The sequence below is a fragment of the Molothrus aeneus genome, chromosome 2 (genome assembly GCF_037042795.1).
Source record: "Molothrus aeneus isolate 106 chromosome 2, BPBGC_Maene_1.0, whole genome shotgun sequence".
NCBI classification, from domain to species: domain Eukaryota; kingdom Metazoa; phylum Chordata; class Aves; order Passeriformes; family Icteridae; genus Molothrus; species Molothrus aeneus.
In genome coordinates, this window is record NC_089647.1 from 117,265,208 (window position 1) to 117,279,654 (window position 14,447).

The following is a 14,447-nucleotide window of genomic DNA, read 5'->3' on the forward strand; positions in this document are numbered from 1 at the left end:
CCTAGACTGCTATATAGCCCAGTCCCACCATTTAAGTGCTCCAGAAAGCTTGTCTGGATGTTCTCCAGCATATGTGAAGTGCTTAGGAATGAGCTGGGGTGAAGGTGTGCTTGCTGCCTCTGCGGAGTTCAGTGAGTCACAGTTTATTCACTGAACCACAGAAGGTTTGGGTTCAGACATGTAAAGACCATCTTGTTCCAACCCACTGCTGTGGCCAGGGACACCTTCTACTACCCCAGGTTGTTCAGGGTCCCAAAGCCTGGCTCCAAATCCCAGACTCTCACCAGGATCTTCATGCCTTGGGTCATGTTTTACTGTCGTGTTAATTAGGACAAGCTGCAGGATGAGCTGCTCCACTTGCATGGAGAACATGCAGAACTTTTGCTACTTGGTCTATCTCCCCTTTTCCTCCAGACTCACAGAATCTCCTTTCAAAGTTCATGTGGAAAAGTTGAGCTTGGAACAATGGAAGATGGACAGAGACAAGGAGCTGTATCTCACCCCTCTGGAGATAAAGCTGAAGCACAGTACTGTCCATATGGATGAGCCCTGTCCTCTCCTGGCCCCCAACCCCGGAGTCTCTGCTATCCATGACTATGCTGACTGGGCCAGGAAAGCATCTGAGGATCCCACTGTGGCAGAGAGTGAGTACAGAATGATCCTTCCCTCAGAATGGTTTAGGCTGGCACAGCCCTGCCAGCCCATGCAGTGCCAGCTGTGCCCCATGGGCACCTTGTCCCCAGCCTAGAGCACTCAGTGCCACCTGCAGGGAACACCTGCAGGCCTGGGCACTGCAAAGCTCCCTGGGCAGCCCCTGCCAAACACAGTGGGGGCAGTGACCCCTCCAGGGTGAGGACAGTGACCCCTCCAGGGTGAGGACAGTGACCCCTCCAGGGTGAGGACAGTGAACTCTCCAGGGTGAGGACAGTGACCCCTCCAGGGTGAGGACAGTGACCCCTCCAGGGTGGGGACAGTGACCCCTCCAGGGTGAGGACAGTGAGCCCTCCAGGGTGGGGACAGTGAGCCCTCCAGGGTGAGGACAGTGAACTCTCCAGGGTGGGGACAGTGAGCCCTCCAGGGTGAGGACAGTGAACTCTCCAGGGTGGGGGCAGTGACCCCTCCAGGGTGAAGACAGTGAGCCCTCCAGGGTGAGGACAGTGAGCCCTCCAGGGTGGGGACAGTGAGCCCTCCAGGGTGGGGACAGTGACCCCTCCAGGGTGGGGGCCGTGAGCCCTCCAGGGTGGGGACAGTGAGCCCTCCAGGGTGGGGACAGTGACCCCTCCAGGGTGGGGGCCGTGAGCCCTCCAGGGTGGGGACAGTGAGCCCTCCAGGGTGGGGGCCGTGAGCCCTCCAGGGTGGGGACAGTGAACTCTCCAGGGTGGGGGCCGTGAGCCCTCCAGGGTGGGGGCAGTGAACTCTCCAGGGTGGGGGCAGTGACCCCTCCAGGGTGGGGGCAGTGAGCCCTCCAGGGTGAGGACAGTGAACTCTCCAGGGTGGGGACAGTGAACTCTCCAGGGTGGGGACAGTGAGCCCTCCAGGGTGGGGACAGTGAGCCCTCCAGGGTGAGGACAGTGAACTCTCCAGGGTGGGGGCAGTGAACTCTCCAGGGTGGGGACAGTGAACTCTCCAGGGTGAGGACAGTGAGCCCTCCAGGGTGGGGACACTGACCCCTCCAGGGTGGGGACAGTGAGCCCTCCAGGGTGGGGACACTGACCCCTCCAGGGTGGGGGCCGTGAGCTCTCCAGACTCACCCTCACATGAGCCCCTCTGAGTTCTGTGCTCCCACTGCTGACGCTGGTGTGTGTCTCCACAGGCGTTGTGAAGCACTGGTGCCTGGCCTGGACGTTGTGTGAGGCCATCTGGGGCAAGCTGAGGGAGCTGGAGGCCAGCCTGGAGGAGCCCAGCGAGTACGTGCTGGCGCTGGAGCGGCGCCGCGCCTTCTCGCGGTGGCTGTCGGAGACGGCGGCCGCGCGCATCGAGGAGGAGGTGGCCATGGCCCGGCACGGCAGCCACGTCGAGGCCGTGTTCAGCTGCCTCACGGGCAAGAGGATCGGCGAGGCCTGCAGGCTGGCACAGCAGGCAGGTGAGCACCCGGGCCGCTGGGCACTGCCCAGGGAATGGGCACGGCCCCGAGGCTGCCACAGCTCCAGGAGCCTTTGGCCAGCGCTGCCAGGGATGCCCAGGCTGGGCTTGCTGGGCTCTGGGCAGGGCAGGGCTGGCACTGGGGGATCCCTGGGGGTCAGTCCCACTCAGGATATTCTGTGATCGCAGCTTTTCTAAATCACAGCCTTGGGTAGAGGAGAAAGGACATGCACAAAGAGAGATTAAACTTAGAGAGCTCATAGTCACTGGCTGCTCTGCATGTGAAATGTTCCCTTGTCAGTGACCACAAAATCATGGAATGGGCTGGACTGGAAGGGACTTTATAGCCCATCCAGTCCCACCCCCCACCCTGTCCATCACAGGGACTCCTTCCACTGTCCCAGGTTGCTCCAAGCCCTGTCCAGCCTGGCCTTGAAGATTGGGTAGGAGCTGCTACTGGACTCCCTGGTCCCCTTCACTCTGGCTCTGTGAGCTACCCCCAGTCAGGAAGTGCTGCTGGAGTGCATTTGGAACTCGGAGTTTTCATAGTCACTCCTTTGAATTTTTAATTAATTATCTTCTTAATTGAGCTTCTGTTTCAGACATTTTCTGTTTGGGTTAAAAACACGTATTTTCAGAGCCTTATGGCAGGTTTTATCCCTGTCTGTTATACCAGGTGTTTATGGAGTGGTTTATTTTGTAAGAAATACTGGAGTTGTAGCCTCCCCATTCCATCCCCCAGTGGATGGGGCTTGGAGCAGCTGACCTAGTGGAAGGTGTCCCTGCCATGGGCAGGGGCTGGAACAGGATGAGTTTTAGGATCCCTCCCAACCCAAAGCCTTGCGAGGGGCTCTAAGGTGTGCAGCTGAGGGGTGTCCCTGCAGGTGACCACCGCCTGGCGCTGCTGCTGTCACAGCTGGCCGGCAGCCAGCCCGTGAGGGACCTGCTGACCCTGCAGCTGGTGGACTGGCACCGCCTGCACAGCGACCGCTTCATCCAGGAGGAGCGGCTGCGCCTCTTCGCCCTGCTCGCAGGCAAGCCGGTAAGGACAGCCACACTGGGGACAGCCACACAGCCACACTGGGGACAGCCACACAGCCCCGGTGGGGACAGCCATACTGGGGACAGCCACACAGACACACTGGGGACAGGCCCTCTGGGGACAGCCTCACAGCCCCTCTGGGGACAGCCCTGGTAAGGACAGCCCCTCTGGGGACAGCCACACAGCCCCGGTGGGGACAGCCATACTGGGGACAGCCACACAGACACACTGGGGACAGCCACACAGCCCCGGTGGGGACAGCCATACTGGGGACAGCCACACAGACACACTGGGGACAGGCCCTCTGGGGACAGCCTCACAGCCCCTCTGGGGACAGCCCTGGTAAGGACAGCCCCTCTGGGGACAGCCACACAGCCCCGGTGGGGACAGCCATACTGGGGACAGCCACACAGACACACTGGGGACAGCCACACAGCCCCGGTGGGGACAGCCATACTGGGGACAGCCACACAGACACACTGGGGACAGGCCCTCTGGGGACAGCCTCACAGCCCCTCTGGGGACAGCCCTGGTAAGGACAGCCCCTCTGGGGACAGCCACACAGACACACTGGGGACAGCCACACAGCCCCGGTGGGGACAGCCATACTGGGGACAGCCACACAGACACACTGGGGACAGCCACACAGCCCCGGTGGGGACAGCCATACTGGGGACAGCCACACAGACACACTGGGGACAGCCCCTCTGGGAGCAGCCACACTGGGGACAGCCCCACAGCCCCCCTGGGGACAGCCCCACTAGGGACAGCCCCGGTAAGGACAGCCCTGCTAGTCCTTTCTTTCCTTTCTTTCCCTCCCAATCACCCCCCCTCTGGTGAGTCGCTCAGCCACGGGCACTGCAGGGAGGGGCTCCTCTCCCAGAGCCACCACCTGCTGCTGCACACCTGGCTCCAGGTGTGGCTGAGCAGGGTTTGTGCTCCAGGGGTGGCTGAGCAGGGTTTGTGCTCCAGGTGTGGCTGAGCAGGGTTTGTGCTCCAGGGGTGGCTGAGCAGGGTTTGTGCTCCAGGGGTGGCTGAGCAGGGTTTGTGCTCCAGGGGTGGCTGAGCAGGGTTTGTGCTCCAGGGGTGGCTGAGCAGGGTTTGTGCTCCAGGGGTGGCTGAGCAGGGTTTGTGCTCCAGGGGTGGCTGAGCAGGGTTTGTGCTCCAGGGGTGGCTGAGCAGGGTTTGTGCTCCAGGGGTGGCTGAGCAGGGTTTGTGCTCCAGGGGTGGCTGAGCAGGGTTTGTGCTCCAGGGGTGGCTGAGCAGGGTTTGTGCTCCAGGGGTGGCTGAGCAGGGTTTGTGCTCCAGGGGTGGCTGAGCAGGGTTTGTGCTCCAGGGATGGCTGAGCAGGGTTTGTGCTCCAGGGGTGGCTGAGCAGGGTTTGTGCTCCAGGTGTGGCAGCTCTCCGAGAGGATCAGTGTCAATGTGTGCTCGCTGCTGGACTGGAAGCGCTGCATGGCCGTGCACCTCTGGTACCTGCTGCCCCCCACAGCCTCCATCTCCAGGGCTCTGGCCATGTACGAGTCAGCCTTTCAGGTGGGTCACTGCCTCCTGCCCTAAAGGAGCCCTTCAGGGTGCTCCTGCCTGCTGGTGCTGCACAGAGGCTCCTGTGAACAGCCAGGAGTTGCTGAACGTGGGATTGAGTGTAGGATATGGGGGGAATGGCTTCCCACTGCCACAGGGCAGGGTTAGGTGGGGTACTGGGGAGGAATTCCTCCCTGGGAGGGAGGGAGGCCCTGGCACAGGGTGTCCAGAGCAGCTGGGGCTGCCCCTGGATCTCTAAAAGTATCTCAGGCCAGGGTGGACAGGGCTTGGAGCAGCCTGGGACAGTGGAAGGTGTCCCAAGGGTAGGGGGTGGAATTGGATGATCTTCAAGGTCCTTTCCAACCCAAACCATTCTGTGATTCTATAGAATCATAAGTTCTGTGGAGAAAACCCATTTATGGAGTATTTCCAGGTTTATGTCTAGCTGCTTGACAACTGGACAAAATTAGGAAGAGTGACAGTGGCCAACAGCAGAAAAGCCCTTTTGAGGCAGGCAGCCTGTTCTCCCACTGGGGTCATTAATCCTCAGCTGCCTTGTCCAGCAGCCCATGGTGCCCCACACCTGTGTGTGCCCCCTCAGTCCCCCCAGCCCCTGTCCCACACCTGTGTGTGCCCCCCAGCCCCTGTCCCACACCTCTGTGGCTCCATGCATTATGCAGAGCCCTGTGTCTTGCTGCAGAGCTCTCGGCTCTGTGTGCAGCAGGACAAAGGGTTCTGCTGAAAAACATGTTTAATCATTTAACTAAAGCCAGCTCAGCCCTCCATCCTCAAGGCAGCCTAAGTACAGCAGCAAGTCTAGAAACATGTCACTGATGTTTGCTTCAGTATTCAGTGTTGAGCACTTCTGAATCCCCAGCTGTAGAGAAAGTTCTCAGCTGATTGTTCTGACTGACTCAGTGTGTCCTGTGCTGCTCGTGGCTGCCCAGACCCTGCTGAGCTACAGAGAGAAGGCTCCCTGGGATGCACTCACTTCATTCCATAAAGGCCCACATAGTTTTCCAGCTATAAGAGCCTTTGGGAATACAGGCTGTGTGTGAGAGCTGGCTGTGCCTCCAGGCAGTGTTTGTCAGAGCTCAGTGTGAGACATGAACCTGCCCAAGCATTTTGGGTTCAGGTTTTTCATGTTGGTCCATAGTTCTGGGGAGGTTCCACCTGCAGGTGCAGAAAGAGTCTCCGGAGCCTGCTGAGCTGTGGAATTCAGTTTTGTTCAGAATATGGTCTTCAAACTTACTGTTGAAACTATCTCCCTAGAACACCTCAGAGTGTGAAAAATACGCCTGCTGTCCTCTGCCTCCTTACCTGGAGGATTCTGGCTATGTCATTGAGGAAGATGACAATGGAGGAAGGCCCCTGAGAGATGTCTGCTTCCATTTGTTAAAGCTCTACAGTGACAGGTGAGTGGGCAAAGAGTTCAGTAAGCATATAGAAAAGTCATGGTCAGTCAGTGACTGCCTGAGTTCACCAAGCAGGGGGGTGAAATCTGCCTGAACCTCTTGGAGCAGTCCAAAATCAGCCCCACACGTACCCCTGACAGAAGGCGGTGTCACCTGGGGATGGTAGAGTTGGGAACCTTAAGCTTTGGGGCACATTTGTGGGGTTTTAGGTGCTTTCTGTGTCTGAAGAGTGCAGGAAGGCTTCTCTGTAGCTGCCTTTTTTGAATGCAGTGAGAAATCTGCAGGGGAGCACATACAGCAGAAAAAGGGGTGACAGTCTGGGTGCAGACTCATAGGAGTTTAGCAGTAAACACTGTTAATTTTCTTCTTAAAAAAGAAAAGCAAACCCCCACACCAATGTAAATCACACACTTGGAGGTGGGTGAAGGGAGGGGACTGGATGTGATTTTGTGGGCACAACCAGCTCTCACAGTTACCACTTTTCCTCTGCAGGTCCTACGAGCTTGACCAGCTGCTGGATCCCAGGAGCGTCACCTCTGACCCGCTGGATTTCCGCCTCAGCTGGCACCTGTGGGAGGTGCTCAGGGCCCTGAACTACTGCCACGTGTCCCAGCAGAGCTGGGGGGTGCTCAACACCAGCTATGCTGCCCAGCTGGAGAGCGAGGGGCTGTGGGAGTGGGCCGTGTTCGTGATGCTGCACGAGCCTGACGCACAGTGAGTGACCCTGGGTGGCTGTGCTGGGCTTGGTCACATCCTGAGTGACCCTGGGTGGCTGTGCTGGGCTTGGTCACATCCGAGTGACCCTGGGTGGCTGTGCTGGGCTTGGTCACATCCGAGTGACCCTGGGTGGCTGTGCTGGGCTGGACATACCATGAGTGACCCTGGGTGGCTGTGCTGGGCTTGGTCACATCCTGAGTGACCCTGGGTGGCTGTGCTGGGCTGGACACATCCTGAGTGACCCTGGGTGGCTGTGCTGGGCTGGACATACCATGAGTGACCCTGGGTGGCTGTGCTGGGCTTGGTCACATCCGAGAGACCCTGGGTGGCTGTCGTGGGCTTGGTCACATCCTGAGTGACCCTGGGTGGCTGTGCTGGGCTGGACAGGCTGTGAGTGACCCTGTGTGGCTGTCGTGGGCTTGGTCACATCCTGAGTGACCCTGTGTGACTGTTCTGGGCCTGGACACCCTGTGAGTGACCCTGTGTGACTGTCCTGGCCTGGACACCCTGTGAGTGTGACCCTGGGTGACTGGCCTGGGCTGGACACACAATGACAGACCCTGTGTGACTGTCCTGGGCCTTGCAATAACTTCGGGTCAGTCCTAAAGAGCTGTGGTTGTAGTGGCTTCTCGCACATGGAGCTGTGCGCCCGGAGGCTTTGTGCCACTGGGGGAAATCCCAGAATCGCAGAGGGGTGTGGGGTGGGAGGCTCCTGAAGGCCACGTTGTCCTGCAGTGTCCTGCTCCTGTGGGGCTGGCAGGGGCAGTGACGGCTGCCCCGTGCCCCGCAGTGTCCGTGAGAAGGCGGTGCGGGAGCTGCTGGGCCGGCACTGCGCGCTGGCCGAGGGCCCCGAGGGCTGGGCCAAGGAGAGCTTCCTGACGCAGCGCCTGTGCGTGCCCCCGCGCTGGATCCACGAGGCCAAGGCCGTCCGGGCCAGGATGGAGGGAGACAAGCACAAAGAGGCCCTGTTCCTCTTCAAGGCTGGCCACTGGAACCAGTGCCACAAGCTGGTCGTCAGGCACTTGGCCTCAGGTGGGTCTTGCTGCTCCTCTTGCATCCTGAACTTTGAGCAGCACACAAAGGCGTGGCAGGAGTGGGAGTGGGATCCCCTCTGCTCTGGAGCCAGGCTGGGAGAGCTGGGGGTTCACCTGGACAGGAGAAAGCTACAGGGAGATCTCAAGCTCAGAGCCTCTGCCAGGGCCTAAAGGGGCTCCAGGAGAGCTGGAGAAGGACCGGGGACAAGTGGAAGGGGGTGGGATTGGATGATATTTAATGTCCCCCCCAGCCCAAACCCATGAGTGACTCCATGATTCCAAGCCATGGGGTGGCCAGTGAAGGGATCAGGCTGGGTTTGGAGCAGCAGAGTTAGCACAGAGGGCCTGGCAGTTCCAAACCAGCTCTCCCTGGATACCTGGTGTGGTGCTTTTCCTGGGCAAACAGGGAAGCAGGGCAGTGCTTTCCCTGCTGCGCAGCCCCACCTTCCTGGAGCACGGGGGTGTCTGGGGACAAGGGCAGCAGCGGCCCTCTGTCCCTGCTCTGTGGAGATGGGGTGGCCTCTGTTCCTAACCCCAGTTCTCTGCAGATGCAATTATCAACGAGAACTACAAGTACCTGAAGGGGTTCCTGGAGGACCTGGCGCCGCCGGAGCGCAGCGCGCTCATCCAGGACTGGGAGCTGGCGGGGCTGGTCTACCTCGACTACATCCGTGTCAACGAGATGCTGGACAGGATTCAGCAGGTAGGGCAGCTGCCTTCCGTGCCTTGGCAGCTCACACAGGGGCTGCACTGACGCTCTCACTGGCTGTTGAGGGGGAGTTGGTGCTTCTCTTTGGCAGGCGCTTCAAACAGACCATCTCTAAAACCAGGCTTTGCTATCTGCTGTCACAGCAAGGGGAGGGCTGTGTCCTGTGGGTGTGTGACAGTGACAAGTGAAAGGGATGGGACAAACCCAGCAATCTCCAAGTCCATTCCCCCACATTCCTGTCCAGGCTTCCCCTTTGCCTGCTCTGGTGTGAATTCAGGCAGGTTTTGGTGTAGTGTCACCTGGTGGGTGAGTTTGGCCTTGGAGCTGAGCCGTGTTTTCTTCCAGCTGGATGTTTCCACCTACGAGCTGGAGCGGTTACACACCAAAGTGACGTCCCTGTGCAACAGGATAGAGCAGCTGCAGTGCCACACGGCCAAGGACCGCCTGGCTCAGTCAGGTATGCTGACACCCTGCCCAGCAGCTCCCTGGGACACCTGGGCAGCAGCTGTATCCCTGACTCACAGAATCATTTAGGTTGGAAAAGACCTTTCAGTCCAGCCATTCCCCAGCACTGCTAGGATCACCACTGACCATGTCCCCAGGTGTCACATCCACAGGGCTGTGAAATCCCTCCAGGGATGGGCACTCCACCACCTCACTGGGCAGCTGTGCCAGGGCTGCACAGCCCTGTCTGGGAAGGAATTGTCACAATATCCAAGCTGAGCCTGCCCTGGCCCAGCCTGAGCCTGTTCTCCCTCCTCCTGTCCCTGTTCCCTGGGAGCAGAGTTCAGTACCCCCCTCCTCCTGCCAAGGAGTTGAGGAGTCTGAGAAGGTCCCCCCTCGGGCTCCTTTTCTGCAGGCTGAGCCTCCTAAACCCTTTGGGGGAAGAATTTTTCCTCAGTATCCAACCTAAACCTCTGGCACAGCCTGAGGCTGTTTGCTCTCCCCCTGTGGCTGCACTGCCTGTGCTGAGGAAGGGAACAGAAAGAGGACAGCACATCCAGTGCCTTCCCTTTCAACGCCCCATCAATCCCAGCTGGGTTTGCTCTGCAGCACTCCTGGGCGGAGCACACGCACATGCTGAGTGTGGTGGTGTTTGTGGGTCCCCAGGACGAGGGAAGAGATGAGAGAAGAGATGAGAATCTTGACTCCATGTTTCAGAAGGCTGATTTATTATTTTATGATATATATTATATTAAACGAAAATGTTATACTAAAACTATACTAAAAGAATAGAAGAAAGGAAGGAATGATAAGAAAATCTTGTGTCTGACCAGAGTCTGAGCCAGCTGACTGTGATTGGCCATTAATTAAAAACAACCACATGAGACCAATCACAGGTGCACCTGTTGCATTCCACAGCAGCAGATAATTATTGTACACATTTCATTCCCGAGGCCTCTCGGCTTCTCAGGAGCAAAGATCCTAGCACAAGTATTTCTCACAAAACCCATCCATGACAGCAGCGCTGTGTCCCCGCTCTTGCAGACATGGCGAAGCGCGTGGCCAACGTGCTGCGGGCGGTGCTGAGCCTGCAGCAGGGCCCCGAGGCGGGCCCCGAGCCCGCGGAGCCGCGCGTGCCCCTGCGCCTGCTGGCCCCGCACATCGGCCGCCTGCCCATGCCCGAGGACTACGCGCTGGAGGAGCTGCGCGGCCTCACCCAGGCCTACCTGCGCGAGCTGGCCCTGGCCGCGCACTGAGCGCCCTGCAGGCTTCACCCCGGCGCTCGCCCGGGACAGAGCCGCCCGCTGGGCCACGGCTCCGTGCCCGCCCCGGGCCCTGCCCGGCGCCCGGCACCGCCCCGGGGTGCGCGCCCAAGGTCTTCATGCATGAGGAGTATCGAAAGGTTTTTATCAAAAAAAATATAAATAAATGCTCTAGATTATTTTCCTGTCTTTTTGAAAACCACAAATAAAATGTTTATAGTACTCCCATGGGTTCCTGTGGTTTTTAAGGCAGGGTTTGGAGGTGTGTGTCCTTTGCTGTGTCACTCCAGGATGGTTGGGTGGGGGGTAAGGACAGCCCCAGAGTGACTGATACAATCCCACCTTGCCTTCGGTGCTCATCAGTGTATGCTCCTTCAGGATCTTGGGAGGAAACATCACTCATCTCTGGGACAGAGTGTGGGCAACCCAGATAAACCAGATTGTGGCCTTTTGGTGCTGAAAGGAGCTCCTGTAAAAGCTGGACAGAGACTGGGGACAAGGCCTGCAGGGACAGCACCCAGGGAATGGCTGCCAGTGCCAGAGGGCAGGGCTGGATGGGATCTTGGCAATGAGGAATTGTTCCCTGGCAGGGTGGGCAGGCCCTGGCACAGGGTGCCCAGAGCAGCTGGGGCTGCCCCTGCATCCCTGGCAGTGCCCAAGGCCAGGCTGGACACTGGGGCTGGGAGCACCTGGGACAGTGGGAGGTGTCCCTGTCCCTGGCGGGTGGCTCGTTCAGGTGACACTGGCTGTGTGCAGGGGCCGGGTCACTGCGGCTTCGCCTCCTTCCATTACTGTAATTGGGCCTGAGCGGCCCGGCCCGGGCGGCACGGGCTGGGATGAATAATTCACCGCCTGGAAACAAAACCTCCGGCCTCAAAACCGCTCGGCATCTGCCGCCGGGCCTCGGCGTGGGAAAGGTGCCAGGAGGCGCCGGGGGAGCGGAGCCGGCGGATTCCCCGGGGCTGGAGCTGGGGATGCTCCGGCACCCCCGAGCCCGGCGCCGCTGCCCCTCGCTGCTTCACCTCCTCGCTCCTCAGCCTGCCGGGTTTTCCTCCCACCGAACGGGCATCATCTGCCCCTTCTCTTCCCTCGCTCTTTCCCAAGCCCGGAGAGCGGGATGTCCCTTGCTGTGCAGGGCGGTCACTCCGCCCCGGAGCTGCCCCAGCCGCCCTTAGTTCCGCGGTGTCCCCGTGTCGCGGGTGCGGTGTCCCCGTGTCGCGGGTGTGGTGTCCTCGGGCTGGGGCCGGTGCGGACAGCGACAGGCACCGCGTGGCTGCCACCAGCGCCCCCCAGACCCATCCCCGAAGGGGCTCGGCTGCACCCGGAGCCCGTCCCGGCCCGTGCCCGCTCCCAGCCGGGCCCCGTGGGGGTTGCCCACCGCAGCCCCTCGCCGTGGGTGCCTGGGGGCCGTGCCCCCCCGCCCTGTCCCCGCCCTGACGTCAGCCGCCCCCCCGTGTCCCTGCGGCGGGATGGAGCCCGGAGCTCGCCTGTGCCTCGCCCTGTGCCTCGCCGGCCTCCTCCCGGCCCCGGGTGAGCAGGGGGGCTCCAGGGGCGCGGACCCCCCGGTCCCCGGGGCAGCATCGCCCCGCACACGGGGAATCCCGCGGCTGGGGGCTCGGGCTGGCGGTGAGGGGGATCCCGGGGGTCCCGCCGTGCTCCCTGTCCCTCCCAGCTGCCGGAGGGTCCCGCGGCCGGGTCCTGGGGATCCCTCGGGGGGGCTTCGGCTGCACCCCGGCCCCTCCGAGCCCCGCTCCGCGTGTCCCCAGGCTGCCGGGCGGCGCCGGGAAGGTTCGCCTACAAACTGCTCCACGACCTCTTCGCCAACTACTCCAGCGCCCTGCGCCCCGTGGAGGACACGGACCGGGCTCTCAACGTCACCCTCAAGGTCACCTTGGCCCAGATCATCGACATGGTGAGCGCCGGACACGGCACCGGCCCCGCGCCCCGCTCCCCGCACCAGGTCCGGCTCGACCCCGCGCCGACGCTCAGCCCCTGGAACCAGCCCGGATCCGCCCCCGAAGCAGCCCCGGTGGCCTCGGGTCAGCTCAGAGCATTTTGCAGACAGCCCGGTCCCCCCCCAAAACCAGCACGGGCCCCCCGAACCCAGCTCAGCTCCGCGGGGCACCCGGAGAGGCCGCCGGGCCGGGGGCCGAGGGGAGCGGGGCGGCCGCGGGGTCCATTCCCCCACGCCCACCCTCTCCCCTCGGCAGGACGAGAGGAACCAGGTGCTCACCTCCTACCTGTGGGTCCGCCAGACCTGGCTGGACGCGCACCTCACCTGGGACAAGGACGAGTACGGCGGCATCGACAGCATCCGCATCCCCAGCAGCTACGTCTGGCGGCCGGACATCATCCTCTACAACAAGTGCGTTGTGCTTGGTCCCCCCGGCTGCTCCCGGGGCTGGGGGCCCGGCTGGGGCTGGGGCTGCGGGGGTGCTGCCAGCCTCGGGGGGCGAGCAGGAGGGTCCTGGAGGGGGACATGCAGGGAGATGTGGGGCGGGGGTGCCGGGTGTGCCTGGGACTGAGCCCAGCAGCGAGGGGACAGCCAGGGGCTGCAGGGGGCACAGGGAGGGGATGCGGCCCCACGGGGACCCCTCCGTGCCCAGCGCCGACGAGCACTTCGGCGGCTCCATGGAGACCAACGTGGTGCTGCGCTCCGACGGGCACATCACCTGGGACTCGCCCGCCATCACCAAGAGCTCCTGCAAGGTGGACGTGTCCTACTTCCCCTTCGACGGGCAGCAGTGCCGCCTCACCTTCGGCTCCTGGACCCACAACGGGAACCAGATCGACCTCCGCAACCAGCTGGACAGCGGGGACCTGACGGACTTCGTGGAGAACGTGGAGTGGGAGGTGCTGGGCATGCCAGCCACCAGGAATGTCATCACCTACGGCTGCTGCTCCGAGCCCTACCCCGACGTCACCTACACCCTGCTCCTGCGCCGCCGCGCCTCCTTCTACATCTTCAACCTGCTCCTGCCCTGCATCATGGTCTCCTTCCTGGCGCCCCTGGGCTTCTACCTGCCCGCCGACTCAGGGGAGAAGGTGTCGCTGGGGGTGACGGTGCTGCTGGCCCTCACCGTGTTCCAGCTGCTGGTGGCCGAGAGCATGCCCCCCTCGGAGAGCGTCCCGCTCATCGGTGAGCCCAGGGCCGGGCTCGGGGCCAGGGCTGGGCTCAGGGCTGGGCACGGGGGGCAGCGGGAGCCCCGGTGCCCCCTGCCAGCGCCGCTGCCCCCGCAGGGAAGTACTACATCGCCACCATGACCATGATCACGGCCTCCACGGCGCTCACCATCTTCATCATGAACGTGCACCACTGTGGGCCGGGGGCCCGGCCCGTGCCGCCCTGGGCGCGCCGGCTCATCCTGCACCACCTGGCCCGGCTCTGCTGCGTCTACGAGGTGGGCGAGAGCTGCAAGAGCCCCCAGCGTGCGCCGGGCGGGCGGGCAGCCCCGGGGGATGCCAGGGCAGCGGCGGAGAGCCCCGGGGACGGGCAGGAGGGCGTGGAGGTGCGGGGCTGCCCCTGGGACCACTGCCTGTGCCACCACGACGGCCTGCTGAGGGACGTCGGGTACATCGCCGGCTGCTTCCGCCGCCACCGCGCCAACCAGCGCCGCACGGGCGAGTGGAAGAAGGTGGCCAAGGTGATGGACCGCTTCTTCATGTGGGTCTTCTTCCTCATGGTCTTCCTCATGAGCGTGCTGGTCCTGGGCAACGCTGCCTGATGGCTCTGCGGGCCCAGCACTGCGACCCCCAGGGATGGCGGGGGCTGTGGGTGAGGGTGACACAAATGTCCCTGGTCCCCCCCAGAGCTGCAGGGAGGGAGCTGCTCCATCCCTGGGGACAGGGTGCCCCAAACAGCCCCTGTCCCACTGTACCAGAGTGGGCACCCACATCCCCCTGTGGCATCCCGCACCTGAGAAATTCCAAACTGGAAATAAACGGTGGAAATGCACCAAAATGGAAATAAACCGTGGAACGTGTGTCCTGTCCCTGCTGCCTGGGACGGGGGTGCTGCCCGAGGGAGGGTGGCCCTGGGAGGGATGGGGGTCAGGCCCTGAGCGCTGGGAGGGATGGGGCTCCCCATGAGAGGGGTGGGGGGCTCCTCATGAGAGGGGTGGGGGGCTCCTCATGGGAAGGAGTGCAGGGCCCAGTGGGAGCTCTGGAGCTGCTGCCTACCCTGGCCAGGGCAGGCTGGTCCCCTGGTCCATCTGTGCC

The 14,447-nt window shown here is 62.0% G+C and overlaps 2 protein-coding genes across 5 annotated transcripts in view; both read left to right on the forward strand.

Moving 5' to 3' along the window:
- The window catches only part of NUP98 (nucleoporin 98 and 96 precursor), a 37,370-nt gene extending 26,919 nt beyond the window's left edge, over positions 1–10,451 (forward strand). For all 3 annotated transcript variants that reach the window (XM_066545606.1, XM_066545608.1, XM_066545607.1), the window contains 10 exons: positions 415–644; positions 1,814–2,083; positions 2,967–3,124; positions 4,517–4,660; positions 5,921–6,063; positions 6,556–6,777; positions 7,571–7,812; positions 8,363–8,517; positions 8,869–8,980; positions 10,012–10,451. In XM_066545606.1, the coding sequence (XP_066401703.1) occupies positions 415–644; positions 1,814–2,083; positions 2,967–3,124; positions 4,517–4,660; positions 5,921–6,063; positions 6,556–6,777; positions 7,571–7,812; positions 8,363–8,517; positions 8,869–8,980; positions 10,012–10,223 (1,888 nt within the window). In that variant the 3' untranslated portion in view covers positions 10,224–10,451. The remainder of the gene's footprint in view (positions 1–414; positions 645–1,813; positions 2,084–2,966; positions 3,125–4,516; positions 4,661–5,920; positions 6,064–6,555; positions 6,778–7,570; positions 7,813–8,362; positions 8,518–8,868; positions 8,981–10,011) is intronic.
- Positions 10,452–11,698: 1,247 nt separating this feature from the next.
- Positions 11,699–14,169, forward strand: CHRNA10 (cholinergic receptor nicotinic alpha 10 subunit). 2 transcript variants are annotated; one of them, XM_066571732.1, is made up of 5 exons: positions 11,699–11,759; positions 11,996–12,141; positions 12,440–12,594; positions 12,836–13,368; positions 13,470–14,169. In XM_066571732.1, the coding sequence occupies exons 1-5, from the start codon at positions 11,699–11,701 to the stop codon at positions 13,952–13,954; spliced, it is 1,380 nt and encodes a 459-aa protein (XP_066427829.1). In that variant the 3' UTR covers positions 13,955–14,169. The 2 variants fall into 2 exon arrangements, with proteins under 2 accessions (XP_066427829.1, XP_066427830.1); XM_066571733.1 differs by having other exon boundaries at positions 11,700–11,759; positions 12,975–13,368.
- The last annotated feature ends 278 nt before the right edge of the window (positions 14,170–14,447 follow it).

Bases quoted from the DNA above. Each gene is read 5' to 3' on its own strand.
- CHRNA10 (XM_066571732.1), top strand. From the start codon at position 11,699: ATGGAGCCCGGAGCTCGCCTGTGCCTCGCCCTGTGCCTCGCCGGCCTC. The intron at 11,760-11,995 runs GTGAGCAGGGGG...GCGTGTCCCCAG, and splicing joins CGGCCTCCTCCCGGCCCCGG to GCTGCCGGGCGGCGCCGGGA. The intron at 13,369-13,469 runs GTGAGCCCAGGG...CTGCCCCCGCAG, and splicing joins GGAGAGCGTCCCGCTCATCG to GGAAGTACTACATCGCCACC.